This window comes from Salvelinus fontinalis, chromosome 34 (assembly GCF_029448725.1).
Source record: "Salvelinus fontinalis isolate EN_2023a chromosome 34, ASM2944872v1, whole genome shotgun sequence".
Classification (NCBI taxonomy): Eukaryota; Metazoa; Chordata; class Actinopteri; order Salmoniformes; family Salmonidae; genus Salvelinus; species Salvelinus fontinalis.
The window spans coordinates 3,784,717-3,801,662 of record NC_074698.1 but is presented as its reverse complement, the minus strand read 5'-3'; the positions used below and the strand labels follow the sequence as shown (position 1 = coordinate 3,801,662).

General features: G+C 44.0%; 1 protein-coding gene and 1 pseudogene across 1 annotated transcript; both read right to left on the bottom strand.

Moving 5' to 3' along the window:
* The window catches only part of LOC129833903 (RAD52 motif-containing protein 1-like), a 30,241-nt pseudogene extending 22,174 nt beyond the window's left edge, over positions 1-8,067 (bottom strand).
* Positions 8,068-12,393: 4,326 nt separating this feature from the next.
* On the bottom strand, positions 12,394-16,233 carry LOC129832875 (somatotropin-2). The gene is made up of 6 exons (XM_055896963.1): positions 16,149-16,233; positions 15,551-15,690; positions 15,310-15,426; positions 14,531-14,686; positions 13,211-13,357; positions 12,394-12,977 (listed from the first exon to the last, which is right to left on the bottom strand). Exons 1-6 carry the CDS (start codon positions 16,156-16,158, stop codon positions 12,915-12,917), a joined length of 633 nt encoding a protein of 210 aa, XP_055752938.1. The 5' UTR covers positions 16,159-16,233; the 3' UTR covers positions 12,394-12,914.
* Positions 16,234-16,946: the final 713 nt, after the last annotated feature.

The window sequence follows — 16,946 nt, the reverse complement described above, 5'->3', positions numbered from 1 at the left end:
TAATAAAGAAAACAAAGAATACTAAGGCCAGGGCGTGACATAACCCCCCCCTTAAGGTGCGAACTCCGGGCGCACCAGCACACAGTCTAGGGGAGGGTCTGGGTGGGCTTCCTTCCACGGTGGCGGCTCCGGCACTGGTCGTGGTCCCCACCCCACCACAGTCACTAACCGCCTCCGTAGCTTCCTCCAAATGGCCACCCTCCACATTAACCCCACTGGATTAAGGGGCAGTTCCGGACTAAGGGGCAGCCCCGGACTAAGGGACGGCAGCTCCGGACTGAGGGACGGCAGCTCCGGACTGAGGGACGGCAGCTCCGGACTGAGGGACGGCAGCTCCGGACTGAGGGACGGCAGCTCCGGACTGAGGGACGGCAGCTCCGGACTGAGGGACGGCAGCTCCGGACTGAGGGACGGCAGCTCCGGACTGAGGGACGGCAGCTCCGGACTGAGGGACGGCCCATGGCTGGCTAACGGATCTGGCTGCTCATGGCTGGCTGACGGATCTGGCTGCTCATGGCTGGCTGACGGATCTGGCTGCTCATGGCTGGCTGACGGATCTGGCTGCTCATGGCTGGCTGACGGATCTGGCTGCTCATGGCTGGCTGACGGATCTGGCTGCTCATGGCTGGCTGACGGATCTGGCTGCTCATGGCTGGCTGACGGATCTGGCTGCTCATGGCTGGCTGACGGATCTGGCTGCTCATGGCTGGCTGACGGATCTGGCTGCTCATGGCTGGCTGACGGATCTGGCTGCTCATGGCTGGCTGACGGATCTGGCTGCTCATGGCTGGCTGACGGATCTGGCAGATCCTGTCTGGTTGGCGGCTCTGGCAGATCCTGTCTGGTTGGCGGCTCTGGCAGATCCTGTCTGGTTGGCGGCTCTGGCAGATCCTGTCTGGTTGGCGGCTCTGGCAGATCCTGTCTGGTTGGCGGCTCTGGCAGATCCTGTCTGGTTGGCGGCTCTGGCAGATCCTGTCTGACGAATGGCTCTAGCGGCTCCTGACTGACGAACGGCTCTGACGGCTCGGGACAGACGGGCGGCTCTAATGGCTCGGGACAGACGGATGGCTCAGATGGCGCTGGGTAGACGGATGGCTCAGATGGCGCTGGGTAGACGGATGGCTCAGATGGCGCTGGGTAGACGGATGGCTCAGATGGCGCTGGGTAGACGGATGGCTCAGATGGCGCTGGGTAGACGGATGGCTCAGATGGCGCTGGGTAGACGGATGGCTCAGATGGCGCTGGGTAGACGGATGGCTCAGATGGCGCTGGGTAGACGGATGGCTCAGATGGCGCTGGGTAAACGGATGGCTCAGATGGCGCTTGGCAGACGGGCAGTTCAGGCATCGCTGTGCAGACGGCAGACTCTGGCCGGCTGAGGCGCACTGTAGGCCTGGTGCGTGGTGCCGGAACTGGTGGTACCGGGCTGGGGACACGCATCTCAGGGCTAGTGCGGGGAGAAGGAACAGGGCATACTGGACCCTGGGAGCGCACATTAGGCCTAGTGCGTGGTGCCGGAACTGGTGGTACCGGGCTGGGGACACGCATCTCAGGGCTAGTGCGGGGAGCAGCAACAGGACGCACAGGACTCTGGGGACACACAGGAGGCTTGGTGCGTGGTTTAGGCACTGGTGGTAAAGGGCTGGAGACACGCACCATAGGGCTAGTGCGTGGAGGAGGCACTGGTTGTACTGGGCTGGGGACTGTCACAGGAGAGTTAGTACGTGGGGCTAATACAGGAGGTGCAGGACTAGGGAGGCGTACAGGAGGCCTGGTTCGTGGGACTGTCATTCCCAGACGGTTAGCACGCACATCAGGACGAGCATGGAGAGCTGACTCAGGTAACATCACATCCCGCACACGCTCTGTCGGGTGGATCTTGTGCCTCACGCACCAACACAGCAGCTCCCTCATTTCACTCTCTTCCAACCTCCCCAATAAATCCTTAACAGTCTCTGTATCATTCCCATTGCTCACCTCCAATATCAGCCCGACTGGCTCAGGTTCCCTCTTAGAGTCCTCGCTGGTAGCACGGGAAGTTGATGCAGATCTCCCATCTGGACTCGCCACACTCCCCATGAGCCCCTCCCCAAGAAATTTTTGGGTATTACTCACGGGACTCCAGCCTTGCTTCCGTGCTGCCTCCTCATATCGCCTCCTCTCGGCTTTCGCTGCCTCCAGCTCTTCACGAGGGAGGCGATATTCTCCCGGTTGTGCCCAAGGTCCCTTACCATCCAGTATCTCCTCCCATGTCCAAGAATCCTGTGTAGGTGGGTCCTGTTGCCGCTTTACATGCCGCTTGGTCCTGCATTGGTGGGTAATTCTGTCACGATCGTGTGGGGGAGAGACGGACCAAAACGCAGCATGTGGAACATAAGCCATCTTCCTTTTATTTTGAAGAAGGAAAAACGAAACAAAACACTTACAAACTAACAAAAACAATAAACGACCGTGAAGCTAATAAACGTAGTGCACACACACAGGCTACAAACGTTCAGACATAGACAATTACCCACAACAAACTAAAGCCTATGGCTACCTTAAATATGGCTCCCAATCAGAGACAACAGAAACCAGCTGTCTCTAATTGGGAAACCCATTCAGGCAACCATAGACTTTCCTAGACAACTACACACAACATAGACACAGCTAGACACATTCACTCAACACAAACCCATACACTACACCCAACACCCCCTTTACCATATAACCACCCAAAACCGACAAAACACAAACATTTCCCATGTCACACCCTGACCTAACTAAAATAATAAAGAAAACAAAGAATACTAAGGCCAGGGCGTGACAGATTTCACATTTAGAAACGTTCAGTTTTAATCCTGATGCAATAGAGAATGCAGTTATAGCATTAAGGACATGGGCGACCTGGTCTTTGTCTCTTAATAAAAGAGTAGTATCATCAGCCAGTTGGGAAATTTTGATTTCTTTGTAAAAAATGGTTAAGCCACACAAATTTGCATTATTCAGAATATGTGGAGATAGAATTTCCACAACCAAAATGAATAAAAATGGCGAAATTGGGCATCCCTGTCGTACTCTTCTGTTGATACTGAATCTTTTGGATGTATTAAGGTTTAGAAACACAGAACTATTTATACCTTCGTAAAACATGCAAATGACTTCGATAAACTCTTTGGCTTCGGTGAAAATGTTAAGTGACCTAAAGAGAAAATCATGTTCAATTGTCACGCCCTGACCTTAGAGAGCCTTTTATGTCTATTTGGTTTGGTCAGGGTGTGATTTGGGGTGGGCATTCTATGTTTTGTTTTCTATGTTTCTTTATTTCTATGTTTTGGCCGGGTATGGTTCTCAATCAGGGACAGCTGTCTATCGTTGTCTCTGATTGGGAACCATACTTAGGTAGCCCTTTTTCCCTCCTTTCAGGGTGGGTAGTTGTCTTTGTTTGGGGTACTATAGCCCTCTTAAGCTTCGCGGTTGTTTCTTTGTTTATTGTTTTTGTTGGCGACATTATCCAAATAAAAAGTAATGTACGCTCAGAACGCTTTGGTCCAGTTCTTTCGACGGCCGTGACATCAATTGTGTCAAAGGCTTTACAGAAGTCCAAAAATAAGACTGAGTCAATTGCATCTGAATAATCTAGAAGGTCCAAGACTAAATGAATGTTAGAGCTTATGTCACGGCCCTTCATAAATCCCGGTTGAGTCTCATTTATAATGGTATCTATTCCTTTCTTTAATCTTTTGGCATAAACCAGAGCAATCAATTTGTAATCAATATTTAATAAAGTAATTGGTCTACAATTGTCAATGAGAGAAGGGTCTTTATCGGGCTTCGGAATCAGTGAAATAAGGCCCTGTTTCATAGTGGAGACCATTTCCAATGCAATCTTGAAACATAATAATAGGGTCTTCTAGTAACTCCCAAAACTGTCTATAGAATTCAACTGACAGGACATCATGGCCAGGTGATTTCCCTTTTTTCATTGTATTCAGAGCATCTCTAATTTCTTCAATTGACACAGGTGAATCGAAAACTGAGTGGAAATCCTCCTCAATTACAGGGACATAATTCTGAACGTGGTAAATGTAGCTTTCACAACCAATCTTCCTGAAATTGTGAGTGGTAAAGGTTTTCATGAAAGGAATTGACAAATGTTGATATTGTAATGGGATCTTTGCATAACACATCATTCATTTTGAGTACAGTTCTAGATGTTCTTTTGTAGTTTTTCTTTTCAAGTGCAAAAAAGTAACTGGTGTTTCTTTCCCCCTCTTCAATCCATTTTGCTCTTGATCTGACAGAGGCACCCTTTGCCAGATCCGTGTAAAGCTGTTATAAATCTAGTTGTAAAGATTTAAATACAGATTATCTTTCTTTAGAAAACTGTCAAGCTTGCTGATCATCTCTTTTTCTCTTATGTTCTTTAAGTGCATCAGCTCTTTGGCACGTTTAATGGCTACAACTCTGACTTTATATTTGAAAAATTCCCATCTACTTCCATGACCCAAGTCTTCTCTTGCAGAAATATATTTGGCTAACGATTTGATGTTTCCATTGAGAATAGGATCTTTAAGAAGTGTGTTGTTTAATTTCTAATATCCTCGAGGACCTTTAGATTTTTTTGCAGTGCAACGTCTGCTTCCAACTCACACCCTCAAACACGAAGAACCCCTGAATGCAGCTCACTTTCCAGCCCACCTTCCAGCTCAAACTCTCAAACACCTAGATCCCCTGAATGCAGCTCACTCTCCAGATCCCAATCACCTGAATTCTAATCACCTGTTCACACACCTGTATGTCATTATCACACACTATTTAGTTCAGTTCTTTGCACCCCATCACTGTGAGGTATTGTTTGTTTTGTGACACATGTCTTTCAGAGTCCTGGGTTTCCCATGATTTACTCCTCTTGTGTATGATAGTTTTCACCTGCCTCACTAATGATGCCGTTTGCCTATTCCCTGGCTGTACTTTAGCCTATCGGATTTCTTGTCATCTAACTATTGCCTGATCTCCCGGACTACATTACTAGCCTTTTTCCTGCCTGTACTGTTGCCCTTTTGTACCCCCTGTGTATGACCTTCTGCCTGCCCCTGGACCCAGCTACCTGCCTCCTCCTCTGGTCCTTTGCAATAAACACCTGCTGCGCCCTGCGCTTGAAATCAGCTCTTTCTCCCCTCATGTTCATTACAAGTAGTTTGTAAATTCAGGTAAATCAAGTGATGATCAGGAACGGGAGCCAACTGATGATCTACATCTGTAACAAAACGGGGGAAATTAGGAATAAATATATTCTAGATTTATGTGACATAGTTTTTGTTGGTCCAGGTATAATCCCTTTGCATCCAGATTGAAATAATGCCAGGCATCATCAACAGAGATCATTGCATAATGTAGTGATGATATTTCTATTTTGAAGGCTTTGACTCGTTCTTGGAGGAAAACGATCAATAGATTCATCAGGTGTTTCATTAAAATCCCCTGAAATAGTTAGAAAAGCCTCTGAGTGTTTGTTGCGTAAATCCTGTAATTTTCTGTTAAATCGGGTAAAAAGGGTCTTATTTGGAGCATGTGAGTTATGTTCATATACATTACAAATAATGAAAATAGCTATGACATTCTTTGAAGATTTGGATTCTACAATGTCGCCTTTAAACTTGTGAATAAGTGTCAAAACACCAGCAGGGTGGTTTGATCCATGACTGAAATAGGCCATGTCCCCCCACTGTGATTTCCAAAATGTCAAATCACTTTCACACAAATTAGTTTCCTGAAGAAGGACAAAATCTGTGTTTACAATATAAAAATAAGGCTTTCCTTTTTGTAAGATCCCTCAAACCCCTAGCATTCAGACTAACAATATTGAGAGAGTTGAAAACAAACTCCTGCATTAAAAAAAGAGAACACAACCTAAACAGAAGTAGCAATGTGTACAATAAAACAGTCAACCTTGAGAGGGTTACTCTGACGGAAAACTACGCTCAGCTGAGGTAGTGGTGGTTAACAGTAAAACAAATCTCTTTTTTTAGTTGGCAAGTGTTCATAAGTTTGAACGGTACATTTACTCGTGGCAGTACATTAAATGTACTCTTGGCAGTACTCACAGTTCCAGTATGGTTCATGTCAACAGAGTTACCCAGTAATCATTCTTCCTTCGATAAATGCGTGTGGGCCCTTGAACCCAGCCTTCTTTTTCTCTTGTCGTGCCTTCTGTATGAGAGGCCACAGTTTCTCCCTGGCAGTTTGATCCTGTGATATCAAAGCCTCTTTGATGCAGAGCTTCTTGTCATCCAGAAACTTGTTCCCCTTGGCCATTTTCCAGATGATGTCCCTGTAATGGCGCATAGTTAAGCGCAAGATGACATTGCGAGGGGGTCCATCAGATCTTCGTTTCCCAAGTCGATGTACCACGTCGACCACGTCTCTTAGCTTGTCTTTGATGCTCAGAGCCACCTTTCCCATTGTTAGAGTCGACTTGGACATATTTGTATAAAATCCAGAACATACAGAGCTCCATGTACATGTTTGTAAATATATTAAATATTAATGTATATGATGAAATATTAGGTACGTACCTTTATGATATATATTTACCTGATTGAGATATATTCATTTGTTGTTAGTGTAACTTAGTTTTTGGCCTCCCCTCTTGCCCATTCATTGTACTGTGGTAAGTGTGTTATGATAAAGGCAGGAAGTTGGGCCTTCGGGGGGGGGGGAGTCCTTGCTAGACGTGGGAGCGGTATAGTTTTTTGACCATACAGACATACAAACAGGTCATATTATGTATTTTCCGTGTCAAGTAATCTATGATTTAAGTTGATTGGAGAATCATTTTTTTGTTAGATATTAGAAGAATAAATATTTTTGTTGCACCATATCCCTGGATCTCATTGAATGTTTTGGCCGTTTGGAAACTTTGCGTGTAGACTGTATGCATACAAAACAACCCCGCTTCAGGCTAGGGCAGTGGCTATGGTAAAGAGGAAAGGAAGCCACTACACCCATGATATTTATTAATGACTGCTTACCTAATATCCTCTCCCTCTACCTCTTTTACACCTTGGATTTTCAGATTCCGCCTGCGAGAGTACCCTTTGAAGTTCAGCTACATTCTCACACAGCTCATTATTTTGGGATTGCAGTTTCTTCAGCTCATTTTCTAGGAATGTTATCTTTTCCTACTTCTCGCTCACAATTTTGTGAAGCTGACTGACAGTTTCTGATAAATGATCGATCTTCTTTGATGTTTCTTCGGTAGGCCGCTCTATGATGGACACTTTGGAGAACGTGGCGTCTTGTTTAGTAGACAAGGACTGGATTGCAGAGAAATGTTCAAATGTCCGGTGGATTTTTAATTGGGGTCTGAGGTAAAGAGGTTGCAAGGATTTCATCCTGGTCAGTTTTGTTCTTTCTCTTGCTTGACCTCGCGGCTTCTTGTGTATCCATGATGCTCTGGCAATCGTCGTAGCTAGCTAGCATGCCTGCCGTCTTCTGTGAGGCTTGGATATTCCGTCTAATGTTGTCTTTCTGTCGTGTTCTTCCCATTCAACTTGACAAAAACAAACTCTAAACTTGTGTATACTCGTCAGACGTCATGAAACGTCATCAGAAGTGTCCACCTAATTTGAGGGTTGAGGGGATAGGGTGTGTCTTTTAAGTGTTTGGCCCGCAAGCTAGGTATCCCCCCTTTCTACCTTGCTCTCCTATCAAAGATTTTGTATCAAAGTTGCATTAGTGTTCTGCAAGTTAATTGTAAAATGTAGATGTGTCCAAAACAAAGTATTACAAAAGGCCTATACTATTAGATTGCTTTAATGTCACTGTATGTAATGATGATGACAAAGAAAACAGTCTCACTCGTTTTTTTCTGAATTAAAAGTGTGGCGATTCTCAAGTCATTAACTAAGCTATATAACTACTGTATTAATCACATAGCTAACTACTGTATTAATCACAAACAATTCATCAATGGGACTTACGTAAATAAAAGCTTCTGAAAATGTGGATAGAATATTCCAGACAAAAAGTGTTTTGATATTTTCAATGGGTACACTGAACTCTTACGTCCACCTCAACCTCCATTGCAGTAGTGAATTCTGGCTAGAGCAACATTACTGTAGGCTACTACTATTCTCTGCCAACAGTGTTGCACGAAATGGTTTCAATGTTGCAGGTTGGTGTTAATGTCCCCCTAGTCAAGTCTTTTCTGGAGGATATCAATCTATTGCAGATGCTTTGATATGACGTTCATGTTTACGATGACTTCAGCACAAGAGCCTCTGATTTCCGCGCACTGAAAACGTCATTTGTTACGCAGTAGATTTTCTTCAAATCAAATAAAATCAAATTTATTTATATAGCCCTTCGTACCTCAGCTGATATCTCAAAGTGCTGTACAGAAACCCAGCCTAAAACCCCAAACAGCAAGCAATGCAGGTGTAGAAGCACGGTGGCTAGGAAAAACTCCCTAGAAAGGCCAAAACCTAGGAAGAAACCTAGAGAGGAACCAGGCTATGAGGGGTGGCCAGTCCTCTTCTGGCTGTGCCGGGTGGAGATTATAACAGAACATGGCCAAGATGTTCAAATGTTCATAAATTACCAGCATGGTCTAATAATAATAATCACAGTAGTTATCGAGGGTGCAGCAAGTCAGCACCTCCGGAGTAAATGTCAGTTGGCTTTTTTAGCACATCCGGTGAACAGGTCAGGGTTCCATAGCCGCAGGCAGAACAGTTGAAACTGGAGCAGCAGCAAGGCCAGGTGGACTGAGGACAGCAAGGAGTCATCATGCCAGGTAGTCCTGACACATGGTCCTAGGGCTCAGGTCCTCCGAGAGAGAGAAAGAAAGAGAGAGAGAAGGAGAGAATTAGAGAGAGCATACTTAAATTCACACAGGACACCGGATAAGACAGGAGAAGTCCTCCAGATATAACAAACTGACCCTAGCCCCCCCCGACACATTAACTACTGCAGCATAAATACTGGAGGCTGAGACAGGAGGGGTCAGGAGACACTGTGGCCCCATCCGATGATACCCCCGGACAGGGCCAAACAGGAAGGATATAACCCTACCCACTTTGCCAAAGCACAGCCCCCACACCACTAGAGGGAAATCTTCTTCTCCTATGGTATTATGGTGGTCCGCAAACACACGTTAGAGGTGCATGCCGCCACCTAGTGTATGGGGTGAAAACTGGGGAACTTTTATACAGCAAAAGAAAGGTTGAAAAAAACAGACTCATGTTATTCCCAAACGTTTTTACTAAAACAAAACATCAACGTACTACTTTAGGCAGTTTCCAATGTCTACTCAGATCCCTACACAGGCTCTGGGGCCTGAGAGGGAGGAGTATCTTCCAACAGTATTCCCTGCAATGTTTCAGCCGTGAAGTCCTGAAGATCCAATAACATTTTTGCTGCTTTCACAATGATATCCAGTTTCTTCTATTTTTTTAATTAGTTTGTCCTGTACAATTAATCACCTGCACAATGAGTGCAACAAAAATCCATCTTCTTCACCATTAGTATTTGAGTATCTTTTATCTGATGAATGACATCAACAGGCTGCTTGCTTGTCATCCACTGCCAAAGCTTCATCATCTCTACTCTCTCCTTCAACAATGTTCACTGTCTCCACATAGGAGACCTGATTGACAGCCTTGAGCCTCACTACTTTGACCTCCTTCACCCTAACAGGGCCCTCGGGGAACTCTGGAAAATGCTTCCCATCCCATTTGCAGCATTGTGTATCCTCACACTCTTCAACACTTATAGTCCATCTGCAAATACTTGACACGTGGCCAAACATTTCACATGCATGACGTTGCAGTTACTTTTGTACATACACTCGCACTGCACAGCTCATGTATCACAGCTTCACATGGGTCGGGAGAGACTCTTCATCCTACAGACTTGTTCTCCTCCTTCTTTCACAATGAGGGTTACGTGATGTGAAGCCTCGATATCCAGCGAGATGACACCTTTCTTCGGTGCCCTTCTCTTGGAAATCACAACTCTCCACTTCGTATGTTGACAGTTTATAGAGCCACAGAGCTTTCTCCTTTCGCTGTTTCGACACACATGAAATCCCCATCATACCGTTCCTGGTCACTCTGACTGACTCCACCTTTCTCAATTTGTCCTTCACCATCTTCGTAATCGCAAACAGGTCTCCCAAAAATGAACATTATTATTCACGAATGGTACTCCAACCAGAAACTGCTGTTCATTTCCAGCTTTAGCTCTTTTAGCTCGATTCTTCTTTATTACCGTGGTCCAGTTATTCTTACCAACTTTTTTTTTCTTTTTTTTTTTTCTCCCATTTTCTCCCCAATTTTCGTGGTATCCAATCGCTAGTAATTACTATCTTGTCTCATCGCTACAACTCCCGTACGGGCTCGGGAGAGACGAAGGTCGAAAGCCATGCGTCCTCCGAAGCACAACCCAACCAAGCCGCACTGCTTCTTAACACAGCGCGCCTCCAACCCGGAAGCCAGCCGCACCAATGTGTCGGAGGAAACACCATGTACCTGGCCCCCTTGGTTAGCGCGCACTGCGCCCGGCCCGCCACAGGAGTCGCTGGAGCGCGATGAGACAAGGATATCCCTACCGGCCAAACCCTCCCTAACCCGGACGACGCTATGCCAATTGTGCGTCGCCCCACGGACCTCCCGGTCGCGGCCGGCTGCGACAGAGCCTGGGCGCGAACCCAGAGACTCTAATAGCCCTAGACCACTGCACCACCCGTGAGGCCCATTCTTACCAACTTTACTCGCGCCAACAGAATCAAACGTTGCATCAGCTTCCGCCATTGCACGACCTGCCACCACCGGGCCAGATTCAAGTTTGTCCATCCATCTTCCGTATTCCTCCACTCCGGAAACCATCCTCCTTCTCGTCATCTCATTGTATCTATCTAGCATCTCCATTCCGTCCAATATTGTCCTCACTTGGCACAACCAACAAGATAGTTCGACCACCGAACAGTTGATATAGCTGCCAATGTTAAACAACAGTTTACTAATTGAAGAATTTGAGAAAGCTCTGACTTTACTCCGACAGTAGATTTTCTGTACCCAACACAACCAATGAGCTCGTAGCTGCGTAACCAATGAAATTCCAAGTGCTGGGACACACCTTCATCTGGTTAAAGTTTGTTGGGGCCACCAAAGGGTTTGGAGTTTCCCATGATCGAAGGCCTGAGAAAAGTAAAATAATCGAATCGTTTTAGCTCACCGTTGAAGTCCCTTCACTAGAACCCCAATTGACTCAATATATTCAGAGGTTGGCAGGCTAATTGTCTGTTGGCAACAAGGTAAAATATTCCTGTGGTAAAAATGGTAATATTAGCATCGCATTCTATTTCCTGCCCCCTGGCTTTGCAATTGGTCTTGCTCGTACCTTGCAGGGGAGCCTCGCGAATCCACAGTACGCCACTGGTCATGGCATTGACATTAATGATGAATGGTAAATTATAACACAGCTACTAGTGCTGAAGGTAAGTCCATAGATTTAGTTATGGTGGGAGTTGATGTGAGGTGGTGTGGTGTTTTTGTAAATCCAAGATTTTGGTACTACTAAGACTCTCAACTCACTTCATATAACACTAAAATGTTCATTATGTTTTATGCATGGAACTTTTTATTCATGATGCACCGATGCTATCCGTCTGACATGCTCAGCGCACAAAAAGCCATTGCCAAAACCTGAAAGCTAGCTTCACGTCCACTGTGTGTCATGAATGTTGAATAAAATTCCAGTTGAACTTACTCTGACAATTGTCCACGAGTTTGGTTTTTGTATAGCGTGGCATTTGAGGCAAAATATCTAAAGGAACATATCAATGAACAGGTCTGCTGTATACCCTCTTCCTCTCTGTCAAAATAAGTCTGGCACAAGGTTTCGCTTGCTTACACTTGCAGGACTTTTGTTTTGACATGAGGTGTTTCGACATTTTAGGCACCTGCAGCAGACCCATGTTTGGAAAGACTTTTTATGTACGTTCCTTTGGATATCTTTTCTCAAATTCCGAGCTATATAACAACCAACTCTATGGACAATCGGCAGACAATGTTCAAATTGAGCTTTATTCAACATTCGCAACCAGACAGGGGATATTTATGTACAATACAAATGTACGTGACTGTGGGCTGTTTTCAATCTGTATTGCTGAAGAACCGCGTAACATTTTTTTAAGGTCATTTCCGATTGAGCCTGACATATGCAGCGTTTGCAGTGAATGCCGTCTCCACGAACGCGGGAACGTAGCCTTTACATTTCAATGGAGCATCTGCGATACGAATTGAATCCAGCCTTAAGTTGTACAAAGGACACAACAGGAATGTTGAGGCTAGAAACTTGTAAAAAAAATTGATTTGAAAGACAGCAAATAGTAGCCAAGAGATCATGTACCACAGAGAACAACAGCTTTATTAAAAACGAATCACGATTAGTTTCAAACAGTAAGATTAAGGAATGAAATTACTTAAAGGAAATTACTCTAAAATATATATTATCCATCTGTGGACATACCAAAAGCTTGGAGCTCTACAAGTTCCCATTTCACCCCGAAATATTAATTTATGCATAAATGGCAGCACCACCTTGAATCACATATCTAAATAAGACATTTTTATAAACTTTTCTATTAATGTACTAATCTAAAATGTCCATGAATCAATGGTAGCTGAGTAATAGAGTGAATATCATAGAAAGTGCTGTTCTTGATTTCAGAGAACAAAATGCAAATGCTTGAAAACCCCTGGAGTCAGGCTCTACCAGATCCAAATTAAATCTACTCTAGACTAAAAAGCACGCCTAATGGAGAATCTCAATTGAAAATGCTCTTCAGTGCAGGGCAAGGTCTAATCTGTATCTGGGAAACCGAACCCTGGAGACAGGCTCTTGCTGGCTGCCGCTCCAGCGCACGTTTACAGAGTGCAGTTGGCCTCCAGCGACTTCCTGCACTTAGCGACGGTCAGGTAGGTCTCAACCTTGGGGGGGGGGGGGGGGGGGGGGAGAATAGGTTATAGTTGACACATTTTAATGTGAATGTTCTAAGTCGCTAGGACTTTCTCGAGACCAGTCTTGATCAATGGACAATAATAGTAATAATATATGGGTTGAAGACCCAAAGATACTTCACAAAGGAGAACACAAAAAAAAAACAATGCACTGTAGAAAATATAGGTAGGCACATGCAATTGAAGGCAAAATGCTCTTCCACCTTATGCATGTCCTTCTTGAAGCAGGCCAACAGCTCGTAGTTCCTCCTGACGTTGCCGTCGCCCCCCAGATTCTGATAGTAGTTCCCGTAGGGGGGCAGATGCTGAGAGTCATTGTCATCCAGGCTCAGTACGCCGTCCTGGCTCCCCTGTGGGAGACAGAGAGAGATGCATGGTGGGGTGGATGTGTGCATATCAATACTTGTTTATTGGGCCATTCTAAAAGCACATATAGCAAAAGACACATGCGTAAATGTCCTTGAATGGGCCAATATTCAGTCATTGAATGGGGTGTTACTGATATAGTCACTATTAGTGATGATCGATGAGGTGAGTTACCCCATCACAATGTAAAGCACTGAAAGATCTGCTGAGAAGAGGCAGACGTGGTCCCACACTATGCTTTCTAACTAGGAAAGCGTAGTTGTATTTCACTTTCATGTCGGTGGAAGATAAGAACCACACTGTAAACCCCAATGTGCTGTCATTACTCAAAACTTTTGAGGAAACCGTTGCACTTAATATACAGAATCTGACTACAGTTACTTAAAGTGATTTTTATAGTCATTACTCAAACCTATAGAGTCACCCTGTAGAGGGTTGAGATTTGAGTGGTATCAGCTTGACATTTTTTAGTAATGCCCCCACTAAGCCATGTCTCCAATATAATTTCCAAGTGTGCCTTGCCTTTTGGGTCAATTGTAGAGTTATCACCCATGACTGTATTTGTTAGTGGTAGAGACATGTTTGTTGTCATTAATTTTCAGTCCTGTGGCCTTCAAGTGATTTTCTAGGCAAATATTATCATTATGGTTAAACTCTTTATAACTCTTTATTACATATCTCATAAGGCTTTATTTTGAGGTGTAACTTTACCCTAATACAGTGGCCCGAAACCCATGGTTTACAGGCCACATCAGGCCTGCAAGTAGGTTTGCAAAATTCCGGTAACTTGTATGTTATTTATCTTTGTGAAAACGTAGAAAAATGTATGTTATATATCTGTGTGTAGCATAAGATTAATCAATCAATCACTCAATGGACTGTACATGCAAAAACACAGATATTAAAAACAATTCCAAAAAATCTACCTGTAGTAGAGCATGCTGGGTAAAAAGTTAATTCGTTATAACTTAAACATTTTTTATTGATGTGACTCATTTAGATTTGAGCCAGTACCACATAGACATTTTAAGTAATAAGGACTTTTCATTGACTGAGTTCAACTTACTAGAAGTATTTGAGTTCAAAAATGCCTTGTGATTTTACAGTACACAAAGTGCGGCACCACAAATGGTCATTGTTCTCTCTCCTTTCTTTACCTTGATGAGCAGGTTGATGCCCACTTTGAGGTCGCTGAGCTTCTCAGAGATCTGGTTGGAGTTTCTGACCATGAGGCTGTTGGAGATGGCCAGGGTCTGGCTAGGGTACTCCCAGGATTCAATCAGGCGGTAAGAGATGTGGAGCAGCTTCAGGACCTGTGTGTGTAGATGTAGAGAAACCACAGATTGTTAGAAAATGAAGTTGAGTTGTATTCTACAGCTTGAGATGCCATGTCATTTACATGATACGTGGCTGGAGAATGTAGACGTAGAGAAGCCGCCGATTAGAGAGTGATGGGTTTTACTTACAAGGACTGTGATATGTGGTTGTTTTACCTACCTTAGTTGAAGAGAATAATAATAGTGTTTGTTTCGGTTGGGAAGAGACATGGCAAATGGCACCCTGATGGTCTGATGTTACTTAGAACCTTTTAATTCTTCTGCAGTGACACCATAGTCTGAATATTGATATTGGTCATTCCTATGTTGAAGTCTTTACATGTGTTCTATCACCTCTATCACTGAGGTATAGGAACATTTTACTGCCGATTTTAAGTGGACAATTTAAAACTCCCTGTCATGGCTAGATTTCATTTCCACCATGCATGATGCTGGCTCTGCTTATCTACAGTATATATTTACCCATGGAGTTTAGACAATCGGGGATCTGCCTGCCCAATAACTAATGACTAAGTTGTATTGATTGTTCAAATTGAGATGCCCTATTATTTATTTTGGAATCCTGCATCATGGAGGATTGTCTCAGCCAGGTAACTTACTGAACTCTTCTGAGTCTCCTGCTTGTCGATTGGGCTCACGATGGAGTCAGAGTTACAGAAGTCCAGCAGGAATATCTTGTTCAGCTGTCTGCGTTCATCAGACAACAGGGTGCCTTCCTGCACAAAATGACAAAGACGGGAGAGAGAATTTTTTGTGTGAAGAGGACACGGTCTACAAGAAGAAGAACAACCTCTGAAACGTTATTTGCTATGTCAAAAGAAGATTCGAAAGCTATCTTACAAAGTCATTGAACATTTTCTGAGCCAGCAGGTGGAGATGTTGCACCCGGTTGACTGCAATGTTGAAGAGCCGTTGGTTTTCCATCGCTGCCCCTTGACTCAGAAAGCAACTGACCAGTAAGACTGGCATCAGCAGAAACACTAAAAGAGAGATGAAAGAAAATAAGAAATGTATAAAACGAGTAAGTCAAATTATGTTGCGACATGTTTAGTAAGATATTCTCAGCCTTTGTACACCAATAGCCTAGCGATTAAGAGCGCTGAGCCAGTAACTGAAAGGTTACTGGTTCGAATCCCTGAGCTGACTAGGTGAGAAATCTGTCGATGTGCCCTTGAGCAAGGCACTTAACCCTAATTGCTCCTGTAAGTCGCTCTGGATAAGAGCGTCTGCTAAATAACTCAAATGTAAATCTAATAGATCACATAGCTACGTTGTTAAAGGAAGTGGTTATGTGTCAGTAGTTTATACCCTCATGGCACTTGTTCACTCTTTCTCTGCCTCGTTGGCCCCTGCCTCAGGGATTAAATGTTTAAGTTAAAATGGTATTAAACGGTACACTGACTTCCTACTTAAAAAAAGAAAAGAAAAGCTGGTTTACCTTGTCCCATTTTTTCTCTTAATTGCCAAGGATGATTACTTCACTTGAAAGTGCGGTGGTCGGTTGAGTATGTTGCCGTTTGTTTGGGGCCACTCTTTTTATAGATGGATAACACATGTTTTAATGTATCAACAGGAGGAAACATGAGATTTTCTCCATTTACCACCTTTCGTTGATGGGACCTGTTTTTCTATGTGATTGTGGAACAATCAGTACAATGCGTCAAATCAATCATGAATTTTTTCCATGAGTCCGGGAAGAGGTGACCTGTCCTAAAAAAAAAAAAAACGTACTTGACAAATTAGGGTCAAAACACAGACAACACCAACCTCTGTTGTCTAGGACGTAATGAACGGACAAAAGTCACGCTCACACACAGACAGACACACACACACACCGTAACTTGACGACAACACCGGTTATTCTGCCATTCCGCTGTGGTACTGTAGATAACAGGCATTATATGACAAATGTATTATATTGCTTCTTTATTAGCAGCAATATTGTATTGTTTAATGTCAATTGAATGTCCTATGGTGCTAGCACAGGCCTCAAAGTAGACACACAGAGAAAGACCTATCAAGGATGCACATCTTAGTATGTTTTTAATTTGTTTAAATAACATAAACAGTCACTTGATCAATACCCACTTTTTCATTTTTGTGTGAGAGCCTTTGTTATACCTGACAAAGCCCAATACAGGTATCTGTTGGAGCAAGTGTGTAGGCCCTACTTCATTGATTGATTGATTTTGGGGTAAAAATCTATATGCCGTTTTTTTTAAAGTACACATCTCAT